At 49.5% G+C, this 16532-nt stretch overlaps 1 protein-coding gene and 1 long non-coding RNA gene across 2 annotated transcripts in view; one reads left to right on the forward strand and one right to left on the reverse strand.

Annotated features, from left to right (window-relative positions):
* Positions 1-2303, reverse strand: part of LARP1 (La ribonucleoprotein 1, translational regulator) — a 56208-nt gene extending 53905 nt beyond the window's left edge. The window contains 2 exon segments of the mRNA XM_030328665.1: positions 1433-1634; positions 1636-2303. Coding sequence (XP_030184525.1) covers positions 1433-1634; positions 1636-1875 — 442 coding nt within the window. The 5' untranslated portion in view covers positions 1876-2303.
* Positions 2304-2624: 321 nt separating this feature from the next.
* Positions 2625-16532, forward strand: part of LOC115523063 — a 68599-nt gene continuing 54691 nt past the window's right edge. The window contains exons 1-2 of the long non-coding RNA XR_003971630.1: positions 2625-3739; positions 5928-6123. This is a non-coding gene — a long non-coding RNA (uncharacterized LOC115523063). The remainder of the gene's footprint in view (positions 3740-5927; positions 6124-16532) is intronic.

The raw sequence follows: 16532 nt of genomic DNA on the forward strand, positions 1-16532 counted from the left end.
CCCTTCAACTTTCCCCATTTTGATGGTTTAAACCAGTCAGCTTCAACCAGCGACTACAGAAGAGGAACACTGAAAAAGCAGTAACGCTACGGCCACAGGCCGTCATTATACTACAGCGGGTTTGACACTGGTCCACTTCACAGGACCCAAAACAGATCCGCTGTTGCCTATCTATGCGCCGGCAAAGGGAGGCGGTAGGGCGCGCCCCCACCCAAGCCGACGATGAGTCTCGGCAAAGGGAGGCCCAGACGAGCCTCCAAATCTGCACCGCCTCCCCGCCCCCCCCTCCCCACGCTGACTACGGCTCCGCCGGGATCTCCCAAGTGGCCGGGTCCTTAGGTCCGAAAATCCGGAGCGGGGAGAGGGAGGGCGCGGGGAGCGCTGGCCGGCAGTCACATGCCGCTCCCCGCGCGGGGAGGCACCACGTTGTCCCGGCTGCGGAGGAATGCCGGGAAGGGGGGCCGCGCACTCACACTCGCGCACACGCACAGTCCGGGCCGCGCCGCGCCGCCGGCCCGCACCCGCCTTCCACCCCCAGCGCGGCGGCGGGCGCCGAACGCACAGGCCCAGCGGCCGCGAGCGGTCCGCGGGCCGGCGGCGCGGCGCATGGCGCCCAACTGTCACCCGCCCCGCCCAGCCCGGCCACTCCCTCCCCCGTCGCCACACGCCCCTCGTGTCGCCGCATGCCCCTTTCCTCGCCTCACATTTTCCGCCAGCCCCTAACTGGATCCCCGCACACTCGCCATCCGGCTCCCTCTCGAGGCGGAAGGTCCCCGGGATCGGGAAGGGAAACCACCGAATTCAATGACACGTTGGGTTTCCTCTTCTCATCATTCTCCCCGTAACCGGACCCCTCAACCCGTCACCAATGGCGATTCTACCGCCTATAATCGTCTACAGAGAACAAAACTTGTTAACTTTTAAATCCCGAATCCGTGTGGTCTGGTATCAACTCATCACCCGGCGCTTCGCTGCCCATGACATATGCTCATTAAACATTTACACATGGGGACGATCGCAACGCTACCAAAACGGGGAGCATGGGGCGGGGTGGGAAAAGGGGCTTCCCAAGAAGGGGTTAGGCTAGAAACCGTCCTCGACACCCAACACGCGGAGGGAGGGGGGTAGGTGGGCCCTTTTCACCGAAACCAGCGCCCACCCTCTCCTGGCGAGGTAGGCCCGGACCACGCCGTTGCCCACTAACCGCTGAGGCCAGGCGGTGGCCGCGGGCTCCGAGGGCTGGGCCCTCCGGCAGGGGCAGCTTCCCGAGTATGTCGGAAGGAGGGCACGGCGACCAAGAGGCAATTAAAAAAAAATCCCGAGTCACCACTACCAGTGGCGGACCCCGGGCCCTGAAGGCCGCTGGGGGAGGGGACGCCCAAGTCCCCGGAAGAGGTCCCCTGGACCCAGGATAGCAAACAGGGAGACCCACCTGGAGGGGACTGTCCGTTCACCGTGGCCAGGACCGGCGGCAGCGCGTTCTTAGTCCACGGGTTCACCTTGGGCGGAGGGGCCTCCACGAAGTCACGGCGCCCGGCGCCCGCGGCTCCGACCGCTCCTCCGCCTGCTCCCGGCTCGCCGCCGCCGCCCTCCTCCCCGTCGCTGACGGCCAGGCCCTCGGCGCCGGGTGGCTGCGGCAGGCCGCGGGCTCTCGCGCTCCAGCTGCCCGGTGCCCTCCTTGTGTGGCTTGGCGCAGGGCGGCCGAGATCTCCGGGCGCCGCCGTCCGGCTCCCCCCCGCCGACGTCGTTCGCCCCGGGTTCGCCCTTGCCCTCGGGCGGCGGCGGCGGCGGCTTCTTCCTCACTAGACCCCCGTGCTCTTCGGCCTGCAAGAGCGGGGCGCCCCCCGGCAGCAGCGGCTCCACCTGAGTGGCCATCTGCGCGCCCGCCCCCCCGGAGAAGCCGGGCGCGCCCGAGGCTGCCTCCCCCGCCTCGAACTTGGCTTTCAGGGCACCGCGACGCCTTCCTCGGGGCGCTGGGCCCCAGTCCCTGCGGAGAAGGGTCGGGGTTCACGCTAGGCGCGGCCCCCCTCGCGGTCGGATGCAGCCGCCGTAGATCCGAGGCCCACTGGCGGGGCGGGGGGGGGAGGAAGGCCCCCCACTCTGCGGTCCAGGCCTCCTCGGCGCGCGTCCCCCCCCGCCCGTTCCTCGCAGGGCGCCCCCACCCCGAGCCCGGCAGGCTTCTCGTCCCGTCCCTCCCTCCCCCCCGCCGCCGGGGCGGCCCGGGCTTCCCGGCTCGGGGGCTGCAGCAATATGGACGGACGGGGGAGAGGCGCGGCGAGCCGAGGCGACCACGCGATCCGCGGCAGGCGGCGGGCGGGCGCGCGCCTCGCGACGCGGCGGGCGAGGGGAGGGGACGGCGCCGCGGGGACGCGCCCGCCGAGGCCGGCCCTCGGCGACGGGCGGGCGAAGGCGGCGGGAGCGCGCGCGCACAGCCTCGCGGCCCCGCCCCCCACCCCGCCCCTAGCCTCTGACTCCTCGGAGCACCTCCCGGGCTGGGGGGTGAGGGGTGCTCCGACCGGACGGGGGCGAGCACGTGCCTGATGCAATTCGGGAGGGAGGGCATTGAGGGGGGCAGGAGAGGTGGGTGGGGGAAGAGGGGGAGGTGTCTTAAAGGGCCAGCACGTCAGAGCGTTCGCAGGTGGAGCACATGGGAACGGGCCACGCGGCCGACCCGGCCTGCTCGCGCTCTTTAGGCTAAGTGCACCGAATTCGGGAGAAGGAGCCATTAATGTCATCCCGGATTTACAGAGTGAAGGAGAGGGGTGCCCATCCACTTCGAGGACGCGCCGACGCCGCCAGCTCCCTGGTGCCCCGCGGGCCTGGCCCCTCCGGGCCCGCCCGGGTGACCTTGGGCGAGTCGCCCTCACCTCTCCGGGCCGTACTGGGCTCCTCCCCGCGGCCCCGGACGGCCAGGACACTGCCCGGAGTTCGGTTCGACGCCCGGCCCCGAAGGCAGGCCCTTAACCCACGAGGACAAGAGTGTCGACGAAGTGGGAACGGAATTACCAACCCCCAACCTGGCCAGGCCCCCGAAACCGAATATTCATGGGCAGGAAATGTTTTTTTTCTAAAGAATTGCTTAGGGCGGAGTTGAACCAACGTGATTGGGACTCAGATACCTGAGATTTTATCCTGGCCCTGGCCCTGCCCCTTACCAACTCTGCAGCAGTCATTTCCTCAGTGGACCTCAGTTTCTCTATTGTAAAACGAACCAATGGTAAATGACAGTGATTTCAAACTTCAATGCACATTCAATAAATATTTACTAACCTCGTACTGTGAGAGCCTGAAGGGTTCTAGGAAAGAGTTTGGCAATCAGGCGAACAAGGTCTCTATCCTGGAATTTACACTCCGAGGTGGAGAAAGACAATAAACAGTGATAAATGCTTGTTTCCTTTCTATGAAGACAATAACTACTACAGTGGTTGGTTAAACTAGATCAGCTACTTCAGTATGGATGATGAGGGAAAACCTTGAATGCAGATTCCAAATGTTTTCGAATGGAATATGTCTGGGATCGGACCTTGAAACCCGCAAGTCTAACAAACTTCCTTGGATGCTTACCCATTTGGTGGTCCCACACTTCACTTGGAGAATTCCTGGTTCTGACTGGCTGTGATCCCACCACCTCAAGACATAACAGCCTGGAATGTTGGCCATCTCCAAGGCAAGGATTAGAATACATGACCTGCTGGATATGGGAAAAGGCTTATTGAAAAGCCTCTTGGAATTGCCCCAGGTGATGAGGCTGGTTGTAACCATGACTATTGGGGGGAGGTGCTGTTGGGGGATAATCTGACGTCTAGTTCCAGCTCTTCCATAACTTGCAACTCAGCCTCTGCACGTTGGTCAGCATTCCAACCTTCCATGGGCACCCCTTTCCTGGTGGTGAAATGGGGGTAAAATTATGCCTAACTTGCTTCTACCCTCTCAGCTTCTGTGAGGGGTCAAATGAGACGTTAGTCAAAGTGCGGTGTAAATTATAGAGACTGAGACTGGTGCTTCAAAAGAGGTACCAAGGAAGGTAATGATCACAGGAATCTCAATGAATTTGAGCAGGATTCTTCATAATTGTATTATATATGCCCTTAATCGGAAGGTAAATTATTGTACCTTGCCACTGGAATGCACTATTTTTTATCATACTTAACTGGTATTTCCTGAAGAGGTTATTCACACTAGACCTTCTCTGAACCTTGTTAATAAGGGACATTATGGTCATTGGTCATTCTTTTCTATGTGCCTATAGTTGGAGTTGGAGGGTAGAGGCGCCCCTATGTAACTTGTGAGGGGACCAGGACTGTGTGCACAAGTATCCCATTCACACTACCCAGCCATCAGTCTGAGCTGAACAAGCACCACCAGGCCTGCTGTTTGAAGGCTGGAGGGGCACTGGGATCTGCATGCACTGGGCCTGCTCTGCCCCAGAAAGGGGCTCCTAAACACCAGTGCATCATTTTGCAAATGGGAGAACTGGGGCCAGAGACAAAATAAAAAGACTACATCTTAAACTAAGGCTGTTAGAGCTGGAAAAAGGAATCTCAACGATTACTCAATTTCCTTGTTTTGCAGATGAGGGCAGAGAGGTTCAGAGAAGTGAAGTTATTTAAGCAAGGTCACACAGCTAGTTCATGGCAGAACCAGGTCTCACACCTGAATTTCTTGATCCTACGTCCAGTAGCCTTTTCTACATAAAATGTTGGAATTGGGATTTGAATTCAGGTTTTTATTATTTTAATTTTAATTTAATTTAATTTAATTTAATTTAAATTTAATTTAATTTAATTTAATTTTAGAGTGTGTGAGCAAGAGAGGGGCAGAAGGAGAAAGAGAATCTTAAACAGGTTCCATGCTGAGCGTGGAGCCTGTTATGGGGCTCGATCCATGACCCTGGGACCATGACCTGAGCTGAAATCAAGAGTTGGACACTCAACTGACCAAGCCACCTAGATGCCCCTGAATTCAAGTTTTTAAAAATTCCTGACCCAATGTGGCATTCTATATTCAGTTCTAAATGTTAATAATGACCAAAATTAGTAGTTACTTTTACTGAGTAGCAACTATATGCCAGGTTCTATGAGAAATACTTGACATTCATTATCTCACTTAATTCTCACAATAACGCAATGAGATAGGTGTTAATTCTGGCCACAAATAATTATTGAGTCCCTACTATGTGCCAGGCATGCCAAGGCCAGGTAGCTGTTATCTTCAATCACAAATGAAGGTGACTGAAGTTCATCAAAGAAAATAAGAAAGTTAGGTGGGTGTCTGGAGTCACAGGCAGCAGCTGAATATCAGAGTGACCTTTTTCAGGGCAGTGTAACTTCCCAGACCGTATCCTTACCCCCATACCACACTGTAAGGCCTGCCTCTCTTCCTTCCATTGCAAAATTCACAAGTAATTATGGAGAACCCATCAAATACATAAGCCTAGGGAAGATCCTAAAGATATGGAATCTTGTTTGCCCCAAAAGTAAACTCTAATGGGGGGGAGAGGGGCAAGTAATTAAGCAATAGTTCACCTCAGGCCAAAAAGGAGGTAAGACAAGATTTGCTTTGGGCAGAAAGTGACAAGAATCAAACTAACTTGTGTGGCACCCAGGGCTTCAGCACCCCATGTGCTTAAAAACACAGAGACACACAGTGAGAAAATCAAACTTAAAAAATAAAAATTATGGGGGCACCTAGGTGGCTCAGTCAGTTAAGCATCCGACTTCGGCTCAGGTCATGATCTCGCGGTCCGAGAGTTCGAGCCCCGCCTGTTTCAGATTCGTGTCTCCCTCTCTCTCTGACCCTCCCTCATTCATGCTGTCTCTCCCTGTCTCAAAAATAAATAAACGTTAAAAAAATTTTTTAAATAAATAAATATTATAAAGTGGGCCCAAATACCTATTGTATTTAATTATGTGCTTGTTTGCTCCCAGTGCTGACAACTTCCTGAAGACAGAAGAGGCCACATGAGGGACAGATAGCCTAGAGACCTGATTGATAAGCTGCAGACCATCTCTGGCTTTGCTGAATGACTTTGGGCAGCCTCTTTGCCTTCCCGGGCTTCCATTTCTCTCTCCACAAAATGGGAAGCATAATACCTGCCTCTCTGGCTTATCAAGTTGAAGAAAGGTACAGTTTCCATGAAACTTCATTCTTTTGGGGGAAGCATTGGTAAAAGGTGGTGAGGTTCCTTGAGTTATCTGTGTTAGGATGAAAAATTTTAATACACATAGATGTACGGTTTTTCTCCTCTTTCAGTTTGATTTTTCCAAGGACCTGTGTTTCTGGAAGAACTTGGGCTGTATAACTTATCTTCTGATATCAGGGGCTCCTGGGCAGGAGGCCTCTAAGCAGACATGGAGGAGTGGGTGGGGTCAGCAAGGGAGGGGCCTTGGCCTGTACGAACAGTGCCAGCTGGGGAGTGTTTTTCCAAACTCTGAGAACTCTTGGGTTTTTTGGCACATGCCACAAAATTTATTTCACTTCATGGGAGGAGGCTCAGCCTAGATCTCTTCTTGTGAAGTAAATGCAAACAGCAATAGTTAACTGAGGTGGGATGGCGGGGGTACTGTGTGTTCCCGTAGTACCTCGTTAGCCCCCAGAGCAACACAATTTGTGTAAGTATGATTATTCCCATTTTACAGATGAGGAAGTAGGCTCAGAGGCAGCCAAGCCTCCCCAGGGGGTTAGTAGAAGAGGAGCATGGGTTTGTAATGAAGAAGGTCTGACAGAGAATTTAACTTCCAACACATTCACCACTTGGACGCAGAGACAGGCTCACCTCAGCCTCTCTCTCCTCCATTCCTCCCCCTTCCCCCAGCCCCACGCTCCTCCCTGGCATGCCTACACTCCTCAGATGGTCTCATGATGAGCTTGTCCACTGATTGTCCCCCGCCTCCCGCCTCGATGCAGCCTACGACACTGCCTGAGCCAGTTCGCTGGACTCTTTCATGAATCGAGCCCTGCCTCTGCTTAACAACTCCCATTCTCGCCCCTCCCTGTCCTGCTGCCTCTACCACACCCAATACCCCAGCAGCAGTGGACCACTCACTGTTTCTTTCCTTCCACAAATATTTATTAAGCATCTACAATGTGCCAGGTACTGCCTAGGCCCTGGACATAGAGAAGTGAGCAAGATACACAAATTCCCTGCTTTTGGGAAGCTCCTGGTCTTACACCCTGTGGCCCCCATGCTTTCCTGCCTCAATTCATGTAAATTCTTTCACTGTGACATTCCTGTTCATAGTGAGGTCCTGAGTGTGAATCCCAGCTTGACCGTCTGCTGACTTTGAACAAATATTTAACTTCTCTCTAAGCCTCAGTTTCCCCATCTGTACATTGGAGATGATAATACTACTTATCTCATAGAGCTCTGGTGATTTTTAAAGGAGATAATGTGTATAATTTAATAGGACAATGCTTGCACATAGTATGCAGTAAGTAAACATTACCTTTTGTTGCTTTTATTATTGCCAGTAATGCCATTCCATTTCCATTTGTCCAGAATTCTACTTATCCTTCAAGGCTCAACACAAAATGCCAACTTTTTCACAAAATCTTATTTAATTTCCAGAATTAGAATAGATTTCTCCCCACTCTTTTTTTAATTTTTTAATGTTTATTTAATTTTGAGAGAAAGAGAGACCACATGAGCAAGGGAGGGACAGAGAAAGACTGAGACACAACATCAGAAGCAGGCCCCAGGCTCTGAGCTGTCAGCACAGAGCCCGACGCAGGGCTCAAACTCATGAACGACGAGATCATGACTGAGCTGAAGTCGGACACTCAACTGACTGAGCCACCCAGGCACCCTGATTTCTCCCCAGTCTTAACTCCTAGTGGCAATTTCCCTAAAGCATATAGTATTGTTTATTTCCTTTCTGCCCTCAATTATGGTTACTTATAAGTATGTCTTATCTTCCATCTAGATTATGTTTCTTGAAGGCAGGGATTGCATCCCATTGTTCTTAGTGTTTCTTATTGTAGTCATCAGTGGTGCCTTCACAGCAGGCCCTCAGTGTATTTTCTGGACAAATGAATGGATGAATGAATGAATGAATGAGTGCAGGATCGCTCCTGATCACATCAGTGTTTCAGGAACTAGAATGATACTGTCAAGGACCAAGTGCTAACTTTCACGTATACTTAATATATAATGTAGATAATAAATGTTTAGTATAATTATATAAATTATATATATACTTTGAAATGATAAAATATAATGTGAAAATAAAATGTGCTAACTTTAGCAAACAAAGTATTTTAAGTCTAACAAAGCAAAACGCGCATATAAGCCCACAACCCAGAGGCACTCACTGGCAACGTGTTGGTGTATTTTCTTCTGGTCTTTTCTCTATGTATATTTTATCTAATTGAGGCAGTACTGCAAATTCAGCAGTTTTATTTCTTGCTTCCCTGCCTTAACACTGTATTATGAGCACTGTCCCCACATCATTTGCAAATGCCCTTCACACAGTTAGTTGTGTCATCTATTGAGCACCTATGGTTTGCTCACATCTGCCCATCTTCGGTTTGTGCCACACTGCATTTCCCAAAGGGCTTTCATGGAGACAAGACAGATGTGATTGTCTCCAATTGGCCGCTGAAGAACTGAGCCTCACAGAAGTTCAGATAAATGCTCTAGGATCCCAGGACAGCAGAATCAGGATGAGAACCCAGGTCACACCCTCTCATTCCAGACCCCTCCACCATCCCACAGGAGATACAGCACGCATTGGAAATGCAAACCTCCCACCACACCAGTCAGACAAACTCAGGTAACCATGTTCAATCATTCCAGTGACTGGGAACATCTCAGTTCATGGAGGCAGGTAGAAATTAGCAGCCAAAACAAAGGCAGACAGCAATTTTCCTGGCAACATGACCATAATTAGTCACAAGTACTGAGCTCCCAGAAGAGAAGGGCCCTGACTTAGGGACTAGAGTGGAAACAATAAAGGGCAAGACATGGTCTCTGCCCCAGGGAACAAAATTCTCTACACCAGCACGGTGTTCTGTTCACACACCACTTGCCTGTCCTTTGCCTATAGCACAGGGGAAAAAAGGTAAAGGGTTTGAGGTCAAAAGAATTAGGTCCAAGTTTAGGTTTGTCTACTTTCTGGCTGTGTGATGTTAGGCAGGTTACTTCACTTCTCTGAGCTTTATTGTTTCCATCTATAAAATGGTGAAAGGAAAATAGTTAGCTGATAAAATTCACTATGCTTTTGAGAACATTAAATAAACCAACATCTGTGAAAGAGTTTTATAGTCCCAGCTCTGCCACCTTTCAGCCCTGTAACCTCAGACAAGTTCCTCCTTCACCTCTCTCTGTGTCAGTTTTCTCATCTGTAAATTGGAGATGAAAAAAACACCTCCCTTTAGGGTTATTGTGAGGATTAAGTGAGTTAACACATGCAAAGTGCTTAGAACAGTACCTCACAAATAGTACATACTGAACAAATGTTCCCTATTATTATAGTAGCATAGAATCAAGAGAATAATTCTCAAAAATCCCATAAAAAAATCAGAGCAAGTGTCTAATCTATAGATGAGGAAACCAATCCTCAGAAAGATGAGGTGTTTATCCAGAGTCCTGATGCTAATTGATGGCAGCTTCAGGACTTCTCTAGATTCCAAATGCAATGCCTTCCTTCTCCAGATAATATTCTAGCTGTTGTAAGCTGTCAGCCTTCTGGCCAATTTCAGTCCACAGGCATGTTTTGTTTGGCCCACACAGTATTCTTTTTTTAATTGAATTTAACTGTGATTAGATGGGCCCAGCACACGCTAGTGAGCCTCAGGCCCAACCCCTCCTCTGGTGTTTGTGACTCCCAGCCAACCAGCCGACTACCCTTATTTAGATCCCTGCACAGGCTGATACAATGCCAGTCACTAAACACATGGTATAGACAAGTTCTGGAAACTAAAGGGGAGGCAGAGAGGAGCACAGGCCAGAGGGACAGGGACGAAGTAGTCAGGGAAGCCTTCCTGGAGGTGGCTGTACTTGAGTTAAAACTTAAAATTAGGGAATGGGCTTTGTCCAGTATAAACGGGGTGGGGGGGACAGATTGCTTTAGCATTTGGTGACCTTCAGGGATGTTTATGAGTTTCCCTGCCAAGGCTTCCGCAGGCCTTTCCCTTGGTCAAGAAGAGAAAAGAAATAAGCTGCCCCTTATCTCAGATGAGGCCATGCGACTCAGGAGGTCCAGAGTCAATACGCATTATCACTGTTTTTGAGTAATTGATCTGTGTCATCACCCCTGAGTACTCAGCACCATGCAGGACACCTGGAGGGAGGTGTGATCACATGAGCTGAATGGAGTATGAAGGATGGCCCTTGCCCTCGATGATAATGATAGCAAGAATAATAATGATAATGGCAGGGTCTGTAGACAGGGGCTTTTTTTGTTCCGGGTGGCAGTTCCCAAGGGAAATTCCCGAGAATGTGAATAGATAATCCACCAAGATGGAATCTGCCATCAAACTATTTGGGAAAACATTGGGCTTACTTAAGCAATGTTAAATAAATGTTTTGCTCTGGGGTGTCTTGGGGCCTCTAGCATTCATGGTAAATCTCTCAGAAGGAGAGCATTCCCCAAACTCATGTGACACAGAGCAAATCTGAGAACCCCTTTTGAGAAACACTAACTCCCTTTCTGCTGGGGTGGTTTCAGACAAAGGGATGTAGGAAGAGGTCTGGCCCTGCTGCTATTTATTTTTTATTTTTATTTTTTTTTTTCAACGTTATTTATTTTGGGACAGAGAGAGACAGAGCATGAACGGGGGAGGGGCAGAGAGAGAGGGAGACACAGAATCGGAAGCAGGCTCCAGGGTCTGAGCCATCAGCCCAGAGCCCGACGCGGGGCTCGAACTCACGGACCGCGAGATCGTGACCTGGCTGAAGTCGGACGCTCAACCAACTGCACCACCCAGGCGCCCCATCTGCTGCTATTTCTTATGGAACCTAGATAAGTCCCTTTTCTTCTCTGGACTTTAGTTTTCCCATTAAAAAAAAAAAAAAAAAAAAAAAGTCTGAAGGTCCTGGAAGTTTCTTCCCATCCTAGCAGTCTTGATAGCAGTTTCTAATGTTTCATACCTCTATGACAAAGAGGATGAGTGCTGGTCACAGGAATGAGGTGGGAAAAGGCTGTGGCAAGCTGATGAAGCCTCCTGACTGCCTGTCCCAGTGACAGTCACTGGATCAGAGAGGTTTTCCAATTCCCACAGGGTCACACAGCACTTGAGTTTCTAGATTTGTGACACATGGTAGGAAGGGGGGAACCTCAAATAATGTGAGTGGTCTAATTACTTAATGTGGGTAAAGTGCGTAGAGATGATCCCTAGATAAAGACAAGGGAGAGCCAGGCTCATTTTGTGTGAGTAGCACTGCCTGATGCATTTTCTGCCAGCCTCCAGGGTGATGGGGCTCCCAGGAGGCCCTTCAAACAAGAAAAGCAGGAAATGTTAAGGCATGCCTGCCACTCTCCTGCAAAAGACCCTCCAGCGACTTTGTATTGCAACAAGAATAAACTCCAGACCTGTCACCTCAGCCCACAAGACCCTATGTGCTCGAGACTCTGCCCACCCCCTACTCCCCCTACTCCCCCCACTCCCCCCTCTCTGCTCCTCTCCCCCTGCCTGCCATGTGCCAGCTTCCTTTTTATTTTTTTTTAACGTTTATTTATTTTTCAACGTTTATTTATTTTTGGGACAGAGAGAGACAGAGCATGAACGGGGGAGGGGCAGAGAGAGAGGGAGACACAGAATCAGAAACAGGCTCCAGGCTCTGAGCCATCAGCCCAGAGCCTGACGCGGGGCTCGAACTCACGGACCGCGAGATCATGACCTGGCTGAAGTCGGACGCTTAACCGACTGCGCCACCCAGGCGCCCCAAACGTTTATTTATTTTTGAGACAGAGACAGAGCACGAACGGGGGAGGGGCAGAGAGAGAGGGAGACACAGAATCGGAAGCAGGCTCCAGGGTCTGAGCCATCAGCCCAGAGCCCGATGCGGGGCTCGAACTCACGGACCGCGAGATCATGACCTGAGCTGAAGTCGGACGCTTAACCGACTGAGCCACGCAGGCGCCCCAATGCCAGCTTCTTAAACACATAGAGCTCCTTCCAGCCCAGGGGCTCTAGGGCAAAGAGTTCCCACTGCCCGGAACACATGCCCCCCCCACCCCCCGCCCAGCACATGCACACACTCGAACACCATACTCTTCTCATCCTTCAAGCCCCAGCTTTAGAGGGCCCCTTCTCAGAGAGACTTCCTCGATCAACTTGGCTGAAGCACTCCATGTTCTTCATAGCACAGATCACAATCTCTGATTTTATGTGTTTACCTCCTTTTGCCCATTTCCTTCACTAATGTCTGAACTCCACGGAACTGAAGCTTGTGGCTGTGTTTTCACCCTTAATTCCCAGTCCCAAGTACAGTGCTTCGCACAGTAGGCACTTAATATTTGGTTGAACAAATGCTGTGTGGCCTCTAGCAAGGTGCTTCCCTTCTCTGGGCCTTCGTCTCCCCACGTGTGAAAAGCAGTGCTTGAATGGGGTGCTGCTGGGAGCCTTTAGAGCTCTGACTACGGGTCTGTGACTAATATCTGGGCCTCGGGCCCAGGAGTGAGCCTAGTATGTTGCAGCACCGTGGCCCTGCACACCGCGCACTGGTTTAATCGGGCAGCAGACACCCTGTCATTTTGTGTTCTGCTGTCCCTCCTCCTCAGTCCCTGGGCTGGGAACCATGCTGTCAGATTTTCAGGATGATCTATGCACAGCCACCTGGGAGAGGCTGGTCAGTCTGGAAGCCTAAGGGCCAAGAGGCCTTGTCACTGTCCTGATGTGAAAGACTGCAATCTTTGGGAGTTTTCATCAAATCCTATAATCTCTGGACGTTTGGCCCGGCCCTCTGCCTTAAAGGTAACTGCCTTCTAAACTTTGCTCACTAGTGGTCATGGTCACCTGGGTTCTACTTGTAGTGCTCAGAATAGGGGCCTTGCTGGCTCTTAGGGCTGCTCATCTCACCAGTGAACAGCTTTAGGAAGTCCTTTAATCAGATGGTTGGTGGAACACGAGGCAGTGTAGCATAGGGGCAAAAAGTCTGGGCTGTAAGCCAGGGGGTTTGCAGAATCCCAGCTCTGTAACCTACTTGCTATGTGAGCCTGAGCAAGCCATGACCCCTCTCTGTGCCTCTGTTCATCTTCTGCAAAATAGGGAGAACCCTCATCAGGCTGTTGAGAAAACCATAAGCATTAATAGAGTGAAGGTGATAATGTCGGTTTCTGTTAACTGCTACCTGTGAAGTGTTCTTGTTATTATTGTTTTTAGATCTTCTTGGACTCTGTTCTTTGTGTTGATCGATTTGTTTGCAAAAGAGATAGTGGGGCCCAGCCCAAACACACAGGGCTGGGAATCTAGGGGGTGGGCTCGCTGGTATCTATGAGAATATCCACTTCATTGTTCCAGGCCTCAGGACCCCACCTGAAAAAAGGAAAGAGAAAAATCCCTGTCTTGCTTCCTGTCAGAGAACTGATGTATAGATCAAATGAGAAATAAACAAGGCAGCTTTGAGAAGTAAAAAAAAAAAAAAAGCTCTATAGATATGAGGGATTCATCTTATTTTTTAATAAAGTTTATTGATTTATTTTGAGAGAGAGAGCAGTGGAGGGGCAGAGAGAGGGAAAGAGAGAATCCCAAGTGAGCTCTGCATTGTCAGCATGGAGCCCGATGTCGGGCTTGAACTCACCAACCAGGAGATCATGACCTGAGCTTTACCAGCTGAGCCACCGACATGCCCCTCTTATTTTATTAGAGAGCTCTTTCCTCTTTTAGCAAAGGCACATTAGCTCCAAAACAGCAAAATAGCTAAACTCAACCTATTTGGCAAACAGTGTGTTTTTGATACTTGTTGTGAATTTGAAGCTAATCCCTTCAGAATCTTCTTTCGTTAATGTACCAGAGCAAACAAATTTGAGAAGGATTTATTTATAAGCCATTTGGTACATTCCTACAGGATGTAGAGCTCGGTTTGGCTGATTTCTGGTGTCTTTGCTTATTGTTGTTATTTCTTCCCCTTTTCTTCTTCAGAGATTTGGTTGGAAGGACCCAGGTGAGGTGTGTTCATTTTGCAAATGTAGGCAGAACACAGTAGCCCTGCATGATTTCAGGAAGCCTGGTGTGATCTCTGTTCGACCCCTGTCATGCCTTGGGGGCCTACAGCATGAGGAAGCCCCTAGAATCGACCTTACTGCACAGATCAGAAACAGAGGCCCAGAGAGGGGAAGGCATTTGCCCAAAGTCACACAGCTGGTTAATGGCAGAGGCTTGACCAGGTAGCCAGGTCTCTTGACTCCAAACCCTATACTCTTTCCAGCAGTTCTATGGAGTCTTGCAGTTTCTCTAAATTAGCTTACTGTGTCTCAAAATCTTGTAATACATAGGGGTTCACATTTGTCAAAACTCATTGAACTGGGGGAGGCTGGCTGGCTCAGTCAGTGGAACATGGGACTCTGGATCTCAGGGTTGTGGGGACCCATGTTGGGTGTAGGGATTATTTATAAATAAAATCTTTTAAAAAAAGAAAAGAAAAAGAAGAAAACCTCTCATTGAATTATATACTTAAAATCTGGACAGTATATTGTTTTAAACTTAACTCACGTTTTTAAAACGATAAAATGGTGAGGCGCCTGAGTGGCTCAGTTTGTTGGGCGGCCGACTTCAGATCTCGCAGTTTGTGAGCTCTAGCCCTGCATCGGGCTCTGTGCTGACAGCTCAGAGCCTGAAGCCTTCTTTGGATTCTGCTGTCTCCCTCTCTCTCTGACCCTCCCCGCTCACACTCTGTGTCTTTCTCTCAAAAATAAATTGACATTAAATTTTTTTAAATAAAAAAAAATGATAAAATGGTGTGGCAGAGTCCTATTTAATGAAGGAGGCAGTGTCTAAGGCCAGCATTAAGGCAGAAATAATGTAAAATGTAAAGGACTCAAGAAAAGCCCTTAGGAAGGCAGCATGTCAGAGCCAACATGGTCTCTCAGCTGTGTTTCTGTGGGCATTGCAACAGCCTGCTGCTTCTTCAGAAGGTCCAGATTAGATTGTGGCTGGCATGTAGGGCTCAGGTTGTGAGAGAAAGAATGTATCTCTACAAAAGGATGATACTCAGCCTGGTGAGAGGCACATGTGGAGACCAAGACTGCTAAGGGAGGGGTGCCTTTGTGGCTCAGTCGGCTGAGCAGCGACCTCTTGATTTCATGGTTCATGGGATCGAGCCCCATGTCAGGCTCTGAGCTGACAGCAAGGAACCTGTTTGGGATTCTCCCTCTCCTTCTCTCTCTCTGCCCAGCCCCCCCCCCCCCCCACTCACACACGTGCACACTCAGGAGTGGTCTCTCTCTCTCTCTCTTTCTCAAAAATAAATAAACATTAAAAAAAAAAGAAAAAAAGACTGCTAAGGGAATGGTGGTTTATGGTACCACATCTCATACACACACACGGATCTCCCCGAGCAGGTGCCAGAGAAGGTTAAGGGAAGGCCTGGATCTGGGGACAAGGATCTGAGGGTTCCTGGAACCCAGCATGTGACTTAAGTCAGGGGGATTTCAGCCTCTAAGGGGGAGGGCTGAGGGGAAGGGGTTGGAGCAGGGCTGGGAAGCCGAACGATGGAGAACCCTTCATTCAAGATGAGAGGGCAGTGGTGGGGAACTGAGGAGATAAACAGGGAAGGAGGAGATAAACAGCTGGAAGACATCAAAGAGAGAGATGTTTGAAGGCAGCTTAGATTTTCAGCAGATATTAAGTACATAGGGTTGTCACCTTCTACAGCATCACAAAACTAATAAGCATCCTTTAATAAGTAAACACCATAAAGTTTGGAGTGATGGAGGTGGAGGATGTTAATCCACAAAGCATAATATGTTTAATGAGATTAGATTTGATAAGTTTCAGAACAGTTTGTTAGTTGCTTATATATAAAAAGGAAGATTCCACACTTCTCAGTGTCAAAGAGTTTGTTCTTTTGAAGACTTTAAACATTTTCCCTAGAATTGTATTAAAACAATACATTTGTTCATCTCACACCCCTTAGGATGGCTACTATCAAAAAAGGATGGATGGATGGAAGGAAGGAAGGAAGGAAGGAAGGAAGGAAGGAAGGAAGGAAAACAAGTGTCGGTGAAGGTGTGGAGAAACTGAAACCCTTGTACACTGCTGGTGGGAATGTGAAATAGTTCACTTACTATTATTAATTTCAAAAAATTAAAAATAGAACTACTATATGATCCAGCAATCCTACTTTTGTGTATATATTCCCAAAGGAATTGAAAGCAGGGTCTCAAAGAGATATTTATACACACACACACACACACACACATATATATATATATATATATATATACATATACATATATATATACACCATGGGTATATACACCCATGGCCATAGCAGCATTATTCAAAATAGCCAAGAAGTGGAAACAACCCACATGTCCATCAATGGATGAATGGATAAACAAATGTGGTGTTTACCTACAAAAGAATATTAT

This window comes from Lynx canadensis, chromosome A1 (genome assembly GCF_007474595.2).
Source record: "Lynx canadensis isolate LIC74 chromosome A1, mLynCan4.pri.v2, whole genome shotgun sequence".
NCBI lineage: Eukaryota > Metazoa > Chordata > Mammalia > Carnivora > Felidae > Lynx > Lynx canadensis.